Source organism: Neofelis nebulosa, chromosome 18 (assembly GCF_028018385.1).
Source record: "Neofelis nebulosa isolate mNeoNeb1 chromosome 18, mNeoNeb1.pri, whole genome shotgun sequence".
Classification (NCBI taxonomy): Eukaryota; Metazoa; Chordata; class Mammalia; order Carnivora; family Felidae; genus Neofelis; species Neofelis nebulosa.
This window is the reverse complement of record NC_080799.1, coordinates 8,463,860-8,482,063: the sequence shown is the minus strand read 5'-3', so window position 1 is coordinate 8,482,063 and position 18,204 is coordinate 8,463,860. Positions and strand designations below refer to the sequence as shown.

Below are 18,204 nucleotides of genomic sequence, written 5' to 3'. Positions count from 1 at the left end.
GCCCTGGGCCTCCTGCAGCAAGGAAGAGCCTTCAGATTCAAATGAAGAAAATGACAAGATTTATTTCGTGCACTGACATCATCCTATCAGAATTTAATTACAGCAAGAATTAGAATTATTTTTATTAGAGAGTTGTTTACTTTTCCAAGGAAAGGTCCTTGATGGGTTTTGCAACAAATTAGATGGCTTTCAGAAACTGCTGTTGGCCCTCATTATGTTTTTTTAACGGTGTCGTATTATGTGAGTCGGGTAGCACTTGGCCTTTTTAAAAATCTAAGGTGCTTCAAAGCTGCTTCTACCAATGAAGGCGACGCCATGGGTCCCCCCACACACCCACCCATCCCAGGTAACTTCCTGCAGGGACGTCTCCTGCCCAGCCAAAGACCACTGTCCTCTCCCTATCTCCTTAGAATATAGCTGAAAATTGGGACTGATTACAGCCCAGCAAATCCAGAACTGTGACAGGACCCACAGCTCAATACAAATCTTGGCTGTCCTCTTCAATAAAATCAACACGTAAACACAAACCAAAACCTGGTCCTTAACCATGCAGCAAAACCAGGCTATTTAGCTGGCTTTGAAAACGAGAATAGGAAACATGACTAAGATATTTCAGAGAGCCCCGCCACTGACATTTTGTTGAAATATCCCAAACTTGGGGCAGGTTTTTGTTTTCTTTTTTTTTTTTTTTGGTTGCTATGTGACTTTATATCCCTAAATGTCGAGTTTGTAGGAACAGTAATTTCTCTGTGAATTCTAAATCATTACCAGGGTGTAATAAAATGTATCCAAATGCTCATGTCAATAAATGTTTATTAAATCAGAAATCGCAAATGAATTCACTACTTCTTTGCTATAAAAGCTATATAACACAGATATTAAATCGCTTGTCTAATTATGCCATTCAAGTTCCTTTTTTCACTCCACGATCTGCACATGCATAGTTCTCTCGGGTGTCCCGGCAGACACGGGCATCTAGTTCCGAAAATGCCCAGCACGACTGGAACGTCCAGGTAAACAGTAGTGAGGCACAATGAGAGGTCATGGGGCCCCTCTTCCAACAGCTTCAGCAAAACAAATGGCCATAAGTAAAAAGTGTCTCTGTGCCATGCTATAATAAGATTCAAACACAGGATTCCAAGAATTCCACCTGTTTCCAATTAGATACCAGAATTGCTTTGAGTGTTTAAACTACATTCACTTGCTACTTATACAAAACAATTCTTCCGGGTTTTTTTTGAACGTTTTAAGTATGTTAAAATAAGATTAAGGGTCTGGTTTAAACAATCAGAGGCAGGGGAATTTCAGTGGAAACCAAAACTGTCTCTCTGCAGCCATAATGCAGAGCTTCAGACAAAACAATAGAATAAGATAACGAATTTCTATCTCTGACAGTTCCTTGTAAAAATCAGACCTTTCATAGGAAAAGCAATTATATACACACACTTTCATACGTTAAATGACTGTAAATAGGTTTTTAAATAATTTCTCAAATAGTGTGTGATCCTATATATTAAAGTAACTTTCAGGTAGGATTTGTGTTACAGGCCGGCGGATGCACCTGCCTTTTTAAAAACGGGAAATTTACAGGGCATCAAATGTGAACTGTGTGAAATGGAAGCACAGGTACGAATTTGGCCTAGCTCTGCAGGATTTTTTCACAGGACGAATTTCTCTCTTTAAAAATGTGCAAGCTTCCCTCTAACAAATCTGTCCTTCCTTCATTTCACTGAGGATGTTCGCGGTGCCTTATACAATGAGCTGAAACGGATACAGATTTTCTACCTCGAGCCTCGTTTTCTCTCCTAAGACGGACCCTGAGCACAGCCCTGGGAGCAGTTCTGCTGGTTGACTGCTACAGGTGGACCCAGAAGGGGGGAGGACGGGAGGGAAGCACAGGCCATCCCTTCCGCACAGCTCCTGCAGAAACCCTGCTGGGTTTGTTTTAATTGTACACAACAGGACAGGGGACTTTTTCAACAGCCTGTAAAAGTCTCGGGGGCTCCATAGGCTCACCAGACAACATTTTTAAGGTTAGCTCAGTGGATGAGGAGAGAGTGATTCCGGAGGGGATTGGCAATTTGTCCCCTCGCCCTTTCAACCCCCTCCTGCAGCTAACTACTGGCAAGAGCTGTGTGAAACTGGGGAAGGAGGCAAAGGGAGACTCCACGGACCCAACTGTATCAGAGGCTGTTGTGTAACCCCAGCCCTTCACCGCCTTGCACCTTTAAAAGACAAAAACAGAAAAACCACACAGAGTTTCACACAGAGAAAAAAACTTTAATCCACTGACAATGACCCCCTCCCACACGCCATCTCAAAGACACTGATATTAAAAGAGCCAAGAAAACAAAGACAGCAGCTGTGTAGAAGCCCTTGATTTGTTTACTAGATGGGATACATACTGTAATCAAAATAATACACTTCTGGGGAATACTTCCCTAACAGGGAAACGCAAAATAAAAGCTATCAGAGAAACGGACTTTGGGCAAAACTGGAATTATTTTCCGATTTTGACAAAGAGGAAAATGTTTAAAGTTAACTTTTGCAGAGACTCCTTAAAGGGGAACACCAGTCACCACAGAGGAATAACGCCCCGAAGGGAAGTGGGTCGCTGGCAGGCCCCATCCCCAAAAGCTTCACTCACACACAGAGTTACGAGAGCTTGTTTTAGAAAGTGTCCTCTTTTCAAACATGTATTTAAAAGGCAAATTTATACAATGGTGTTTTTCTTGTCTTAAAAAAAAAAACCTGGTTTTTTTACAAGTCTGGGATAGGATAAAAACTTGTCCAACTCGTCTTATTAGCAACACCGAAGCACTGACACTTCCATACCACAAGCCTTTGGGACTGAAAAGGAAACGAAATAGAGCCCGATCTTCACAAACTCTCTTTCTGGGCACTCAGTCCACGTCCCAGGGCAGCTTTAAGACCACGCCCCGAGGGACCAGAACTCAGCCCGTGCTCACTGGGGGGCAGCAGGGGCATGGGAGGGACACACAACCATCTTGTCTCCAGCAAACCCGCTGAGGTCTCCAACCTGGGTCTGAGTCTAGCTCAGACAGGGTCTCTTTACCCTCAGGTGGCGATGCCACAACCCACACTGGGCTCCGCAGGCAACCCGATCTCCGGGTCAGGGGTTCTGGAAAGATGAGAAGAGCCTGAAACTAATGAATTCTCTCTTCTCAAACTGCAGTCTCATCGGCTCACTTAACTGTCTCTGGGAACAGAGATGACGTTAAACTGGATACCAATTCAATAGGCCTCTTCAGGGCCCAGAGAAAGAACCAGTTTAGCCTTCTGCTTGAACTTTGACATTCCATAGTCAAATGAAGTTTTTCAAACCTGTCAAGGAGGGGCAGAAAATCATCTCAGCCCCAATCTTCACCTACCACCAAAAGCTAAAGGAAGCTCCGTACAGACAATGATAATGATGCTCGCTCACATAATTTTGTTTGCAAGATCAACACCTTAAAGCTCATTCACATAAACGGACAAGGAACCTTCCAGGCCGATCCTGGAGTTACATAGTTAAATATCCTCATGATATCCCGAAGGAGCTCATCACTGGCAGGTTGTGGGGTGTCAAAGAGATCCTAAAATCTAATACCTTTCCGGAAACCGAATCGACCTCCCACGCAGTTTTTTTTGCCAAAAAAAAAAAAAAAAAAAATGCTTAAAAAATAAACTTCATGGATGTTCAGCTAAATGTCACATTTAGGAAGACAAGGAAAAAAAATTAAGGTTTGTCTCTTCAAAATTCCACAACGGGTTTTACTGTAAGCACAGGAATTAAATTATGGTAAAAGGGAGCTATTTTTACTAAAACAGGGTAGACCAATTTATCAAAAATGCCATTCGGCTGTGTTCATTACATTCAGGAATCTAATTTACACAATAGACACTTTGGAGTAATCTATTTTAGTCAATAAATACTCAAAGTCCTTTAAGTTTTAATCTTATCGAAAATACATATTTCACATAGTCTTCTTCCTAAAGCGAGAAATCTGAAGAAATTTCATAACGACTATGAGTCTGTTTTATCGTTCTTACGTAGGCAGGAACAGAAAACAAGCATATACAATTAAAGTTGTCAGACTCCATTTATATAGGTTTTAATCCAATCCGCTTCATTTCATCCAAGGCTGCATCTGGAGTTCATTTGCTTCCCTCCTAAAAGTACTGTAGGTCACTATCACCAGTCCTCCGGGTTAGGAAAGTTCGGCCAAGTTTACCTTCCCGCACACCTTAAAGCAGGGCGCCGCGGCCGTCCCTAAGGGACGCAGGGCGACCCCCGCGGTACCAGGCCGCCCCGGGGCCCTTCGGAGCCGAAGACCGACCTCCCCTCCCGCGCCCCCACGGCCCCACCCCCCACCCCCAAATCCGCATCGCTCTTCTGACCCACACGCCGCTCACCTTCAACTTGGCTCCGGCTACGCACAACATCCACCTGGCGGGGTCCCGGGGCCGTCCAGGCGCGGCGAGCGCGGAGCCGGCAGATTCGGGGCGAACCCCGAGGGCGCGCGGCTCCTCTGGGTCTGGGGTGACAGGCAGAATCGCGCCCCCTGGGCACAGCGGCAGCACCGGAGCCGGACGGGGAGCCCCGGCACGATCCCCCAGCAACGCCCCGGGCTCGGCGCGCGGACCACGGCCCGGCACACCACTGTCCAGGGGGGCCCCCGGGGCTTTGCTTTCGAGAAGCCGGCCCGAGGCGGCATTTCGGACGGGACCCGCCGCGCGCTCCATCGAGCCCCGCGGACCCTGTTGGGAGGACAGGGCCTCGGAGGAGAGCGCCAGAGCGGAGCCGGCGGGTCACCGGGGGCCGCGGGAGCCTCGGGGCTCGGGCCGCCCGGACCGGCGGCGGGGAGGAAGCGTCCCCCCACCCGGGTAGACGGCGCGCCAGGGCGCAGCGCGGGGCCTGAGCTCGGGGAAAGTTGCTGCCCTCCGCCCGCACCGGCTCCCGCCGGGCGCGCCGACCCTCGGGCTCCGCGCGTGGGGTGCCCGCCGCCCCTCGCAAGTTTACCCCCAAGCACCCCTACCCGCGTCTCCGGCCGCGGAGGGGCCGGTCCGCGCCACTCGTGCAGGCACACAAAAGAGCCGGGCGGCTGCGGGTGGCCCCGGGGCGCCCGTCCGGACGTAAACAAACCCCGGGGTCCGCGCGGAGACCCCCACGCCGGGTGCGGGAGCGGCGGCGCGGCCCCGGCCCGCTGACAGCCCCGGCGCGGCGGGCCGGGGCCCGGGCCGGCCGGGGCCGGGGCGCGCGGACGCCCGGCCGCCCGCCCGGCCACCCGCCCGCCTGGCCGGAGCCGGGCCGCGCCGCCGCCGCCGCCGCCGCCGCCGCCGCCGGTGGCCGCTCTGACCCTCCCCCGAGCCGGCGGCACCACAGCGCCACCAGCCCCAGCTCCGCCGCGCCGGCGGCAGTGGCGGCGGCGGCTCCTCCTGGAGAGGCAGGCGCTTCACCCCCCACAGCAACTCCCCACAAACTTTCCCCGGGAATACGGCGGGCCGGGGGCGCGGGGCGCGCGGCCGGGCGCCGCCGCCGGGCCGCAGCCCCCTCCCGGCGCAGCGCCCGCCGCCGCCGCCGCCCGCCGCCGCCCGCTCCCCGCTCGCGCGCGCACCCCGCGGGCCGCCGGGGCCGCCCCCCTCCCCGGTCCCGCGGCGGCGGCGGCGGCGGTGGCGGCGGCGCAGGGCCGGGGGGGCGCCCGGGGTGGGGGCCGACACCGGGGGCAGCGGTGGCGGCGGCGGCTCCCGGCGCCATCTTGGGCTGATCGATGAATTGAACAAAGAGGATCAATTTCTGATCAAGCGAGTTATCAATGGGGGCCGGGGAGCGAGAGGGACTTGTCCCCGACTCGGCCCCGCTTTCCCCGGCACCCCCCTCCTCCCCGCCGCCGCGGCCCCCCGGCGGCCGGGCAGCCCGGGGCCCCGGGGGAGGCCGCGACCGCCCGCAGCCCCCACCCCCGGGCGAGAGGCCGAGCGAGCAGAAGCCTGACCTGCAGCTGCTGTAAATCAAAGCGCTTCCAATATTGAAACATCGATCCCACATTGGCCGCCATCTTGAGACATATTGAGACGGAGTGAGAGGCTGATAGAGAGGGGGCTGGAGTTCAGGAGCCGCCAGGAGGCAGCAGGCGGGCGGCGCCAAAACCCGGCCTGGAGCCGGCCGCCGCCGCCGCCACGGAGGACGCGGACTCCTCCTCACGGCGCCGCCGCAGCCATGGCGAGCCCGAGCCGGAGCCGGAGTCGGAGCCCGGGGGCGCGGCGGCCGCCGCGGGGCCTGGAGCGCGCGGCTCCTGCCCCCTCCCCCCGGCGCCCGGCGCCGGGCCCGCGACCCCCGCCCCTCCCGGGCCCCCGGCCCCGGCGGGCGGCGGCCCCCGGCCCGGCCCCGAGGGGGCGCTGGAGGGCGGCGGGAGGGGCTCCGGGGCCCCGCGGGAGGCCCCGGGCCGGGCTCACCTGGGGCTTGCTTCGGGCCCCTGGGGGTCGCGGGGGCCGCCGGCGGCCGAGCGCAGCCCTTCGGGGGCCCTGAGTCCCGGGCTTTCGGCCGCGTCCGGGCGGGCGCCTGAGCCGCGCCGCTTTCGCTCGCCCTCCTGCGGGCCCCGAGCGCGCGGAGCCGCCGCGACCACCTGCCCGAGCCCCGAGCGCCGACCCAGCGCAAACCGGGCCCACGGCGGCCGCGCGTGTGCGAGGCGGACTGGCGGGCGGCTGAGGCGCACCCACCTCCCCGGGGCCCCAGCCGGACCCCGGTCGAGCCTGCCAGGGACAGCGTTTGAGATTGGGGGGAGTGGAGTTGGGGTGAAACCAGCCCCGACCCTGCTGTCGCTGCACACGTTAACGCCCCGAACGGTGGCAGCGCGGTCCCCGCGCCGCCACGCACCCGCAAGCCGGGTGGCCAGGGGTCCTAGCTGCGCCAGCTTAGGCCACGACAGGAAAAGTCTTGGCGCACCGTTGTGTATGCCCCGCACCGCTTCGGCGGAACAGCCTTGGAAACTTCCTGTAGTTCAGACACTTCGGTTTTCACTCCTTTTGGCGCAGAAACTTGGAAAGTGTAGGTGCACTTGCAACAAAGTATGGTCCCTGGTTTACAGAAATGCTAGCATTTAAACCCCAGAGTCAATTCGCTTTTGATTTCTTTTTTCGCAGAAACCTGGCAAAAGCACCCCGTTTTATGATCATGTTTAACTGATTATACACACGTGTGAGTTTGACTTCCCAGCAGGAATACTGTACTTTTATTCCCCCGCACTTCATGTGACGTGTGATTACATCCCCAAATTCCTTAATCTTGAAAATTATATGTAAATAAAATTCGGATGGGATACGAAATAAAACGTGTAAGGATATAACTGCTTTTCAACTGAGTTCGAGGGCTTAGCGCTGATCATTGGGGTGAACGGAAGCAGTTTTGAATGAAGGGCCTGGAAATGAAAGGCCACGAGATTTAGAGAACACACGTGCCCCCAGGTCTCGGCCGGCGAAGAACCTCAGTTCCGTCAATGCGTGACTGGCTCCTGAGGTCGGCCGGCGGCGGGCGGGGGTGGGGGTCCCTCGGCGTCCCCATCGCAGCTTCGCCCAGCAGAGGGGGCAGGAAGCAGGTGGGTGGGAGCGCGCGAGCGCAGGGCAGGGGCGCCGCGAGCCTCCGCCGCAGATGCTGTGACGCCGCGCGGGGCAGGGCACTGGCGACCTCGGGAACGCCGAGGACCGCCTCGGTGTGGGGCGCCCGAGCCCGCGCGCGCAGTCGGCGGGCGGCCGCGCTGCAGCTCCGACCGCGCCGCCCGGTAGAGGGCAGCGGCGCCCCGACACTCGCGTCCTCGGGTCCCCGCGCACGTGCCCACCCGCTCGCCCCGCGCCTGGCCACGCCCTGTCCCGGAGCCAGGCCCCAGACGGGAAACTGCACTGCCACCTCAAGGGATCCCTGTCCCGACGAAATACCACCTCTGATGATTCCCACCCCCTCCAGGCCCGGTATCCCAACACTTGGGGGTACGTCTGCGCTCCTCTTCTATACGTGCGGTGGCAGGCAGGCGAGACCTCGCAGTTGCCCTGAAGGTGGCCAGACAAATAAAATGTGCAGGGGCTTAAAAAAAAACAGAAAACCCCCAAAACTTCCCGTAGGGAAGGCTCAAGGAAGGATCAGGGAAATGGTTTGGATTTGGTGCAGATGTTCTCAATCTAATTATCGTGTCGATCCCCTGGGTTTGAACCAAAAAAAAAAAAAAAGTGAAATATATATGACCTGTGTAATACTCCAGAAGTACATCTGGTTGGAATTCAGGGTTCTGAATCCACTGCAATATTTTAGAAATAAATTTGATGAGTATTAGATACCCTTGTTACATTTCTGGTTATGTTTAGGTTATTTGCATGCTAACTTGACTTCCTAGAGAAATAATACATTGACTGGCCCAGAGGTCAAGCTCTATTTAAAGAACATGTAGATTTTTTTTCTTCCAGAGTTTTGCCTTATACTAGGCTTCTTGCTTTCTGGGTATTGGGGGGGGGGGGGAGCGCGGGTAGACAAAAGTTAGGAATGACTTTGCCAACACCACAAAATGTTACCACTTTAAAATGGCATTCAGAACAAACCACTGATCAAAAATTATCTTAGCCGAGTTAAGTGATCAGCAGAGACCTAGAAAGCTTGTAAAAGTACATTTCCTTTTTCTTGAGTGTAGACATAGAATCAGAACAAATTGTATCGATTTCTAAAGGCGATTTTGTTTTGGTTTTTTTCTGCCTGACTTTGTCTCATCATTGTAGAAGGTTAGGAGGACTCTCTTGGACATCCAAATACAGTAAATCCATGAATGTGGATTTTGTATAAAATACTTAGAAAATGGAAAGGCTTTAGGACCTAGATCTCCATTAGCACCCACAAAGACAATAAAATGATGGCTAGCCTCCCCCCCCCCCCCCCAACAAAGTGTGAGAAAAAGACAGGTTAGGAAGATAACTGACCCACTACACAGAAGCAACAGGACTAAAAGTCATTCTCTAACAATGGAGCAGGAGGAGAACAACCCAGGGCCATTTTTGTGCCTTTTGATGTTCAGGCTCTCCCTTTAGGGAAAGAAAGCTCACAGGTCCCAAGTTTATGATGAATTCTCCATCCCCAACTTTCAAAAATCAAGCCCCAAGTAATCAGAATGGGGGAGTGGGAGAGTGACCTGAGTGTTCCTGACCCCTTTAAATGAAATAACAGCTTAGCACCAAACAAGGCAGCTAACAACTAGGATCTGAGCCCAGACTTCCAAAATTTCCTTTCTGACCCGTTTTATTTTGCCTGAGAAAAATACAGTGGCCGTCTTAGGGGCATGATAATACCGGTAAATGTAACTTAGAAGGTTGTAAAGCACTTTTGGAAGTTCAGGCTCTCCTACCCTCCTGGCATTGGGGGACCCTCCTAGCTCCTGACACCGACACGTAATTGATTAAATCCTAAGGTGAAAATTGGCAAAATGTCTAAAACACCCGGTGGATTGATGGTGACTAAATTGGTCCTCTTTGGTAGCCACCAAGAAAGGAAAAGACATTACCTTGTTTTCTAAAAATTCTAGTTTAGTAATTGTTCTGATACCCTTTAACCTAATTTTTTGAAGGAATTAACCATCAAGACATTCTTCCAATGTCTTATAATGCAGAGCATTAGAAAAAACAAAACAAAACCAAAAAAAGCCATACTCTTTATCTCTCATAAGAGAGTTTTTATGTTCTGAGATCTTATTTATTTATAAGGGACTCATAAAACGAAGTTTCACCTAGAAACTTTATCTCCAGAAAAAGCTGGAAAAGAATCTGAACTCCACAAATAATGATGAAAAAATTCAGAGATTCTTGTATCCCATGTGATAGGCTTTAAAAGAAAACTTTACAAGAGAGGCCTTCTGAAAGCTTCATTCACTTTCTGGATATTTTTGCATCCAAATTAGAACTGGTTTGGGGGCACCTGGGTAGCTCAGTCGGTTAAGCATCCGACTCGGCTCAGGTCACGATCTCACGGTTTGTAGGTTTGAGCCCCATGTCAGGTTCTGTACTGACAGCTCAGAGCCTGGAGCCTCCTTCAGATTCTGTGTCTCCCTCTCTCTCTGCCCCTCCCCTGCTTGTACTCTGTCTCTCTCTCTCTCAAAAAATAAAGTAAACATCAAAAATTAAAAAAAAAAAAACTGGTTTTGAAGAGTATTCGGCAAGAAATATTTCAGATAGGCAGAGACAGAACATACTGCTAAGTGTTTTACATCATAAATTTATTCCCAAACAAACATAAAGGCATGCCTACTCTGTGGGGCATGGGTAAAAATGAATCGTACTCCTAATAAGTCACACAGGAATCTCAATTTCACAAAGACAGAAGTTGAAAATTATACCAAGGTATTCATTCAAGCTGACTGAATTTGAAATGTTTTAAATTTAGGAATATCTAAGGCCAGACAGAAGTTTTGAGACACTTTAAATTTGAAGAGGCCTTTTCCTTAAATCAAAAGAGTATGAATAACAGAAGGAAATTACTTTGTCTTCCTTTTGTCTTTGGCGACTGCCTTCCAGAACAATTTGGCATAGATGACTGGAATAAATAAAAGGAAGGTTCCAGATTCTTTTTTTTTTTTTTTTGAGCTCAAGAAAACCAAACTACTTTTAATTGTTTTGTTTTTTAAATAATGCTTTCTGTTAATTATTTCTAAGTACACCATTCACTGTACTATGTAAATACCCACCAAATAAAAGTACACATTTTGCTACATGTAATTACATGCATAGTACATAATTCGTCTCCATCCGCCAAATGTACGTGTAGTTATATAATTGTACCAAGAACCTGCCGAACTTGTAAGATCAAACTATAATGACTTGTAAGCAGTAGGCTCTCCGCCTCACCACCCCTCTCAGCCTCTCTCTGGTGACAGCATCTCTCAGGCTCCGAGACCCTTTCAGAAATCTTCAAAGACTTAATTTCTGGCCCACCGTTTAACTTTGCCTTACACTTCTGGACAGCATATGCCGATGCCACTAACTGTAGGTATCTTTCTGCACCTCTAATGATTCCGTTCTGCAGTCCTCCGCTCCTCTTAAACGAGAAAGCTTGTAGCTGGAGCTTTTCGGTTGGAGTTCGGTCTTACCCTTGGAAAACACAGCTAGCTTCATACTCCCAAGCCCCGAGGACAGACCTGGAGCATCTCATCACCCAACAATTCCCTTCAACCCCACCTTACCAGCCACGCCCCCTCCCCCACCACAGGAGCCTCGTTTGACCAAACTTCTATTCTAATATAAATCTGCTGGAAATGTTGAGTGTATTAGGAAAACACATCTCACTTGTCCCTTTTTGCCTCTTCTGCATCTTAAAATGCCCATGGAAATGTCATATTACATATTTCCTGTACACAGTGGCAATAAATGCCTTCCTATGTGACTCTCACTGATGTCATTGCTGAATCACTAGAAATTAATAGTGTACCTCGTCAGTAGCTTGAAAGGGCTTGAAATATGTAAGGTATTGTATAAATATTATTATTATCTTGTTTAATGTAAAGTTCACATTCTGTGCTAAGACCTTATATTAATTCCTTTTCTTTTCTCCTGGGAGATATGACCCATATGCGTTCTATTTATATTGACCTTTCATTATCAATATTGCTCTTACAATATCAGTTTGCCATCCAATATTTTAAACACACAACTACATCTCCGGTGCCAGGACATCTACAGTAGATACATGTGTTGTTTTTTTGTTGAAAAATTGCATTTACAACATGAAGCAGAATATTGTTTTCTTTCTCCGCAAGATCATTTATGACACATCTCTGCAGTTATATGGTTGGAGTTGAATGAAGATTTGTTTTCATGAAATGTAATTAGATTTTCTTTTGTCATGAGCACTGTCAGATTGGATACTATTTTTTTTCCCGGGTAAATGTGGTTTGGAAGTTCCCGAAAGCTTGTTTTCCACTGGAAAATAGGGAAGCTGATCTTTCTAGCAGTGAGGAAAAAACTTTCTTCATTCCCTCGAGCTCCATTCACACTAAATATTTGGTCTAATGTCAGTTTTTGAGGATCTGTATTATAATATCTTTAGAGCTTTAAGTCGCTAGCAGAATCCCATTGGATGTCAAAATTTTGTGTGTGTGTGTGTGTGTGAGACACAGAAAAAAGAAGGAGGAAAGTGGGCCTCCAATCTAGCAACTGTTTTTTTCTAATTAAAATATTCACACACACACGTGTCATCTGAAAATTCAAAACGTTAAATAAAAGAATGAAATGCAAATATTCTCAGCACAGAAGTATTTCTGCTAACAAAACAAGCAAAATAAAAAATAAACAAAAAAAAAAAAAAGATGGACCGACCTAAAGTGTCCAACAATACAGAAACCTCCAATAACACAGAAGTGATGAAATATTGTATAGCCATTAAAAGTCATGCTTGTAAAATATGTAATGACACGAGAAAGTGTTTATTATATAAGCAGAAAATAGGCCACAGCGTGAGCCCAACTGCAAAGAACAGCATATTTTGTCTTCGTATAAAATGCAGTAAGAAAGGGGCGCCTGGGTGGCTCAGTCGGTTAAGCATCCGACTTCGGCTCAGGTCACGATCTCGCAGTCCGTGAGTTCGAGCCCCGCGTCGGGCTCTGTGCTGACAGCTCAGAGCCCGGAGCCTGTTTCAGATTCTGTGACTCCCTCTCTCTGACCCTTCCCCGTTCATGCTCTGTCTCCTTCTGTCTCAAAAATAAATAAACGTTAAAAAAAAAAAAGATTTAAAAAAAAATGCAGTAAGAAAGTACACAACAATGTTAACAGCAGATGCCTCTAGACAGCGACTGAATGGGTAAGTTTTATCTTCTTTAACATTTCTGTATTTTGTATAATTTCTACATGAGCATATGCCATCTTTATAATACAGGAAAATAGTGAATATTGTTCAAAATAAGGCTGGCGAAAAGGGCTGGCATGTCATTTTTTAAGCAGTAATTTAACTCTAACCAGAAGGGGTAGCATGACCTAGTGATTAAAATAGACAATTGAAAACAGAGGGAAAATCATGTCCTAATTTTGCCACTGAGTCACTGACTTTGCCTCAGGTTTCCTGCCTGTAAAATAGGAATAATTAATACTTTCTTGTAAAATGCTTTTGAGCTCTCCGACGAGAGATCCCATAAAGGTACAAAGTGTTGTTCTATTAATGCTAATTGAAGTGGATATAAAATACAAAGGCATTCGAGAAAAACGGCAGTCATTACGGCCGGTGGAAGAAGGCACTATAGATACTCTGCCAAATGCCAAACTGTGGCTGTGTGGGTTCCCTGTGCTCTTTATAAAAGTTGTTTTGGGGGCAGATAAGGATGTCACCAACAATGCTGTCTAATCACCAAACACTGTTGAGCAAAGTGCTGTGTCACACACTATAAAGAAGCAGAGAAGCAGTGGACAAGATCCCTGCCCTTAGAAGCTTACAGTTCTGTTGGGAAGAGGTCCATAACGATAGTAAAAAAAAAAAAAATAACAATCTTTTTTCAACATGGAAAAAAAAGCAACAATTCAACTTGAGCAGAAGGCAATACGTACAAAAGAAGCTGATGAAGTGGGAATACGTGCCGTAGCATTTTTAAAAACATATTTTTAAAGTAATCTCTACCCCCAATGTGGGGCTCGAACTCACGACCCCGAGATCAAGAGTCGCGTGCTCTACTGACTGAGCCAGCCAGGCGCCCCCACCACACTAGCTTTGATCTGAGCAGTGAAGGGAGATGCCCCTGTCGGTTCAGATGAGCAAAGGACTTCAGAAATGTTGGGGTGTTGGCCAGGGCAGGAGGTAAGAGGTGGTAAGAAAGATGGAGTGTGTTAGGGGTCAGGAAAAGCACGCACGATGCCCACGAAGGAGGGGAACAGTGAGTGGGTTGTTTCAGCTGGGAGCCCAGGAGGTGGACAGCAGACTGGCATGTTAAAGGCTTGGCCAGATGGGAAGACCCTGGTGGCATCACCGAAGGGGCAAGTGGGGACTCCGCCATTTTGGAAGATGGGCCACAGAGCTGCTGGCCACGTGCTGTTCCTGTGAACACATGAGCCCCCGTTTCCAATTCACCGTGCCAGAAACACCCTTGCCTTAGCAGTCAGCATTTGAGCAGTAGGGCTCAGGAGAGGCGGTTCGTGCTGAAGCCAGCAGCCAGAGGGTCAGATGTGGGTTCAAATTCTAGTAAAGAACGTTTTGCCCTTGAGCATGTTCTTGAACCTCACCGAGTCTCCGTCTCCACCAGAGACGTGCCCACCTCCTTGTGTGCGGTGCCGATGAAATCAGAAAATGTACATAAAATGCTTTGAGCTCTACCTGCGTGGACTAAGTACCAGTAAGAGCGAGCCACTGTTTCATTTACATCCACGTACCCTAACTTGGCGTCTCTGCATTCACACGGATATAATACCATTTTAGAGACAAGCAGACTGAGCTTCTGGGTACCAGTCATTTGGTGAACAGGTTGGATGTCTCAGCCAGGTGGCCAAGCTCCTGCTCAAATTTCTGACCACCCCTTGATGACAGGATCTCAGCTGCCCGCTCCCAAATGCCTTTCAGAAGCGATGGATGCTTTTCTGCATTTATTCCTCCCAAAGATATTTATTGAAGGCCTACTGTGTGCCAAGTCCCGGCGCCTTCTCCACAGGATGGTTGAGCACCATGGGAAGAAATCCCAGAGCGAGGGAGAACGGCCCCTCGCAGCCTTCTCACCCTCTGCCACATCAGCCATGTCCTTGCTAGTTAAATGCCTTCTCCTTCCCCAACATACATTCTTCAGGCCACAGAGCACTGTAATCCTTCAGCCTTTTTTGGCAATGTAAGCACTTATCACCAGAATGAAGTCTTTGGTAGGTCTGACCTTGGCAAAGTCTACTCTCATTCTCAGCGTCAAGGCCAGTTTCCCCCCCAGACCTTTTATTTCAGAAATCAGGGCTGAGACCACAACCATATACAGAGAAGCAAAGTTTCCCGCTTGCCCAAATGTGATGTGAAATGAAGTCAGCTCAAATCTACAAATGTTCCCAATCAGGCTGGTGTGGGGTGTGTGTGTGTGTGTGTGTGTGTGTGTGTGTGTGTGTGTGCGCGCGTGCACACGCTCTGGGGGCAGGTGGAAAGGCAAGGTGGGGGTGTATATACAGCCAAATGAAATGCGGTAGCCTTTTGCCTTTGGAGAAAGTTTAAAATCTGGCTGAAAAGACTCTGGAAACACGTAATTGGTTCCATCGTACAGGCTGTTTGATGTGCATGAGGAAATATCCGATGCTGGCAAAGGCCTGGAACACCCCCAAATGCACACAGGTCCATTGCTGTCGCTGGTAGATAGTGCTCTGGGGACATCAGGGTCTGAGGCACCCAGCCCCATTCTGACACAGCCATGCACCTCCCTTAGACTTCTCTCCCATTTGGAGACTCCTGAGGTCAGGCGTCCTCCCCCCCCCCACCCCCACCCGCCACCCCAGTAAAACATATTCATGGAAACTCTTGCAAGAGGTTGGGAATAGAGCCATAAAGGGTATCCTATTATCTACTGATGTCCTGAGGGTGAAAAGGCCGGATTGAAAGTCACAAGCCTGGAAGAGTCATCTTTGTCTGTAAAACCACCAAATAACAACAATTATTATCCAGGGAGCACCTGCCATCTGTCCTGAGCCATACAAAGCTTTTATCTCCGATCTTCACAGCAGGTTTGCAAGCAGGAAGCATTTTGCATATAAGAAAGCCGAGGAGCGGAGAGGCAAGGAGACTCCTCCAGTGTCTGGTCTTACTGCTCGGCCCTAGACCTACCTGCAGCTGCCCCGTCACCCCCAGGTCCCCGCCTGGTCCGTCGGAACCCACCTGGGACATGGGGACAGGCAGCCTCTCTGTCACCCCTTCAGGAAGTCCTGGGTACTGCCTTCCCCGGGACGGATGCCTTCATCTTACCTTACAGCAGCCTGCTTGCCAGGAGTCCTCCCCGATGTCTCCGGACATTTCTCTGCGGCAGTAGAGGCTCCAGACACCCTGGTCCAGGGCATCTATAATAAAGATTGATAACCTGACCTTGGTCTTGCATGAGACATCGATTGCAAATGAGAGGCGTCGGGGAGAGTCAAAAGTCCCCTTAAGTACAGGAAGACTGGATGTTTGGCAATCCGGGCGGCTGGAGAGAGGGGTGTGTTTTCCTTGCCAGCATTGGGATTCTCCTCGCTGATTGCCCAGGGGCTTCTCACTTCTTCACGTTCGGGGAGTCTGATCTAATGGACTGTCTGGGGAAATATCTGATCAACGATCCAGTTCTGGCTACAAGTGTGGCTGGGAGGGTGGGGTCACGGGTTCGCTATCAGAGGCGGTTCAGTAAAGCGATTACAAGTCATTCCAAGTTGGGTATCCTACCCTCTCTCCTTCCCAAATGTAACGCTGACTTGTGAGTGGGAGGTGGGATTAGTTTACACAAGCTCTGTTGATCCGATGGCATTTTATTACCGACCAAGGCGGACCAGGTGGTGGAGTTTGGTTTTGTTTTCTTTCGGAACAGCTCTGCGTGTTACTGTCGAGCCCGTCTCTCCCACCCCCACCTTTAGACGCTGTGTTTTCCTTCCCCAACAGGCTCCCTTCGAGAAAAAAAGAGAACTGACCCCCCTGGCCCCTCTCGCTGTCCTCTGTAGCCTGATCTATTTAAGACACGTTCTCTTCAAACAGATGCTGCCCCAGTTTCTCCGAGGGCTGCGTCTTCCTCTCCTGCCCTCCGCCACCGCTGGGTGAGCATTCGACACCAGCTCAGGAATCTCGTAGCTTCTCGCCTTTCCATTCCCGGAGGAATTTGTTATTCAACACTTCAAAGCGGAGACTTGTTTGCACCTCTTGTTTCAAACAATAGACCAAATTTCCTGTCGCTGCTTCTCTTAAAAACTGCCTGCCTCACGCTCCCGGGAGCAGTTGCAGCAGCGAATCGACTGATGCAGAAAAGAGCTAAGTCCTCACCCACCCATCTTCTCAGAAGAGACAGGGCCACGGGTGGGCGGGGTGGAATGGGGGGGGGTGGGCAGGGAAGGTCACAGGCTTGGACCTCAGAGGGGCCAGATCCGTGTGCAAACCCTAGGCTCGAAGCCAGGTGACTTTGAGCTGGTTCCTTAACCTCTCTGAGTCTTTGTGGCCTCACCTGTCACATCTGCACCATAGCTAACCTATCCCGTGGGGCTGTCGTGAATTGTGCTGAAATGAGGCAGCAAACTCCTGCCTCGCGATGGAAGTTAAGAGCACATTCCCTGCTTCTCCGCCGCCCGGATTCAAATCCTAGCTGCGGCATGATCTTTCTCTGCGTCCTTGGGCTCAAATTGCTTGAACTCTGTGCCTGCCCTTCCTTATCTGTAAATTAGAAATAATTACCGTGCCTACCTTGTGGGATTAAAGAAAACATCAGACTTGGGCTCAGACCTCACCCAGTCAAGATTTACTCTCCCTCAGCAACCCTATTTTACATTCTTCTGCCTGTAATTCTTTTCTTTGCTATTACAGGTTTTGTTTAGCAGCCCAGATCCGTCATAGAACGTTCCTAGCCCATCGGGAGTGGAATATTTGTTCATACTTCCTCGTTCCAGGAGTATGGTTTTTGCTTAACTCCAGGATGATGACACTACCCATGGGATCGGAATGGATCCGTAGCAATGGGGGTTTAGGGTGGGGAAACTCTTCTGTATGATACTGCAAAAGTCCATACATGACCTTATGCACATGTCGAAACTCATAGAAAATACACCACTAAGAGTTAACCCTTATGCAAGCTGTGGACTTTGGTTCATAATAACATATCAGTATGGGTTCTTCACCATAACAAATGTACTATGTGATAATGCAAGATGTTAATGATAGTGGAGACTGGGGGGCGGGGAGGGAGGTATATGGGAATTCTCTGTACTATCTGCTCAGATTGTCTGTACAACTAAAACTCTTCTCAAAAATAAAGTTGCTTTTTCAAAAAAAGTTTTTTTAAGTTTATTTATTTTGAGAGACACAGAGATAGTGCCAGCGGGGGAGGGGCAGAGAGAGCCGAAGAGAGAGAGAATCCCAAGCAGGCTCCGCACTGCCAGTGCAGAGCCTGACGTGGGGCTCGATCCCACGTCAGATCATGACCTGAGCCAAAATCAAGAGTCAGACGCTTAACTGACTGAGCCACCCAGACGCCCCATAAAGCTGCTTTTTTCTTTAAGTTCATTTATTTATTTTGA

The 18,204-nt window shown here is 49.8% G+C and overlaps 1 protein-coding gene across 12 annotated transcripts in view; it reads right to left on the bottom strand.

Annotated features, from left to right (window-relative positions):
- Positions 1-16,105, bottom strand: part of CUX1 (cut like homeobox 1) — a 377,843-nt gene extending 361,738 nt beyond the window's left edge. For 4 of the 12 annotated variants that reach the window (XM_058711649.1, XM_058711651.1, XM_058711652.1 and 1 more), the window contains exon 1: positions 4,417-5,033. In XM_058711649.1, the coding sequence (XP_058567632.1) occupies positions 4,417-4,746 (330 nt within the window). In that variant the 5' untranslated portion in view covers positions 4,747-5,033. The other 8 variants (XM_058711653.1, XM_058711661.1, XM_058711647.1 and 5 more) reach the window with 7 other exon arrangements.
- Positions 16,106-18,204: the final 2,099 nt, after the last annotated feature.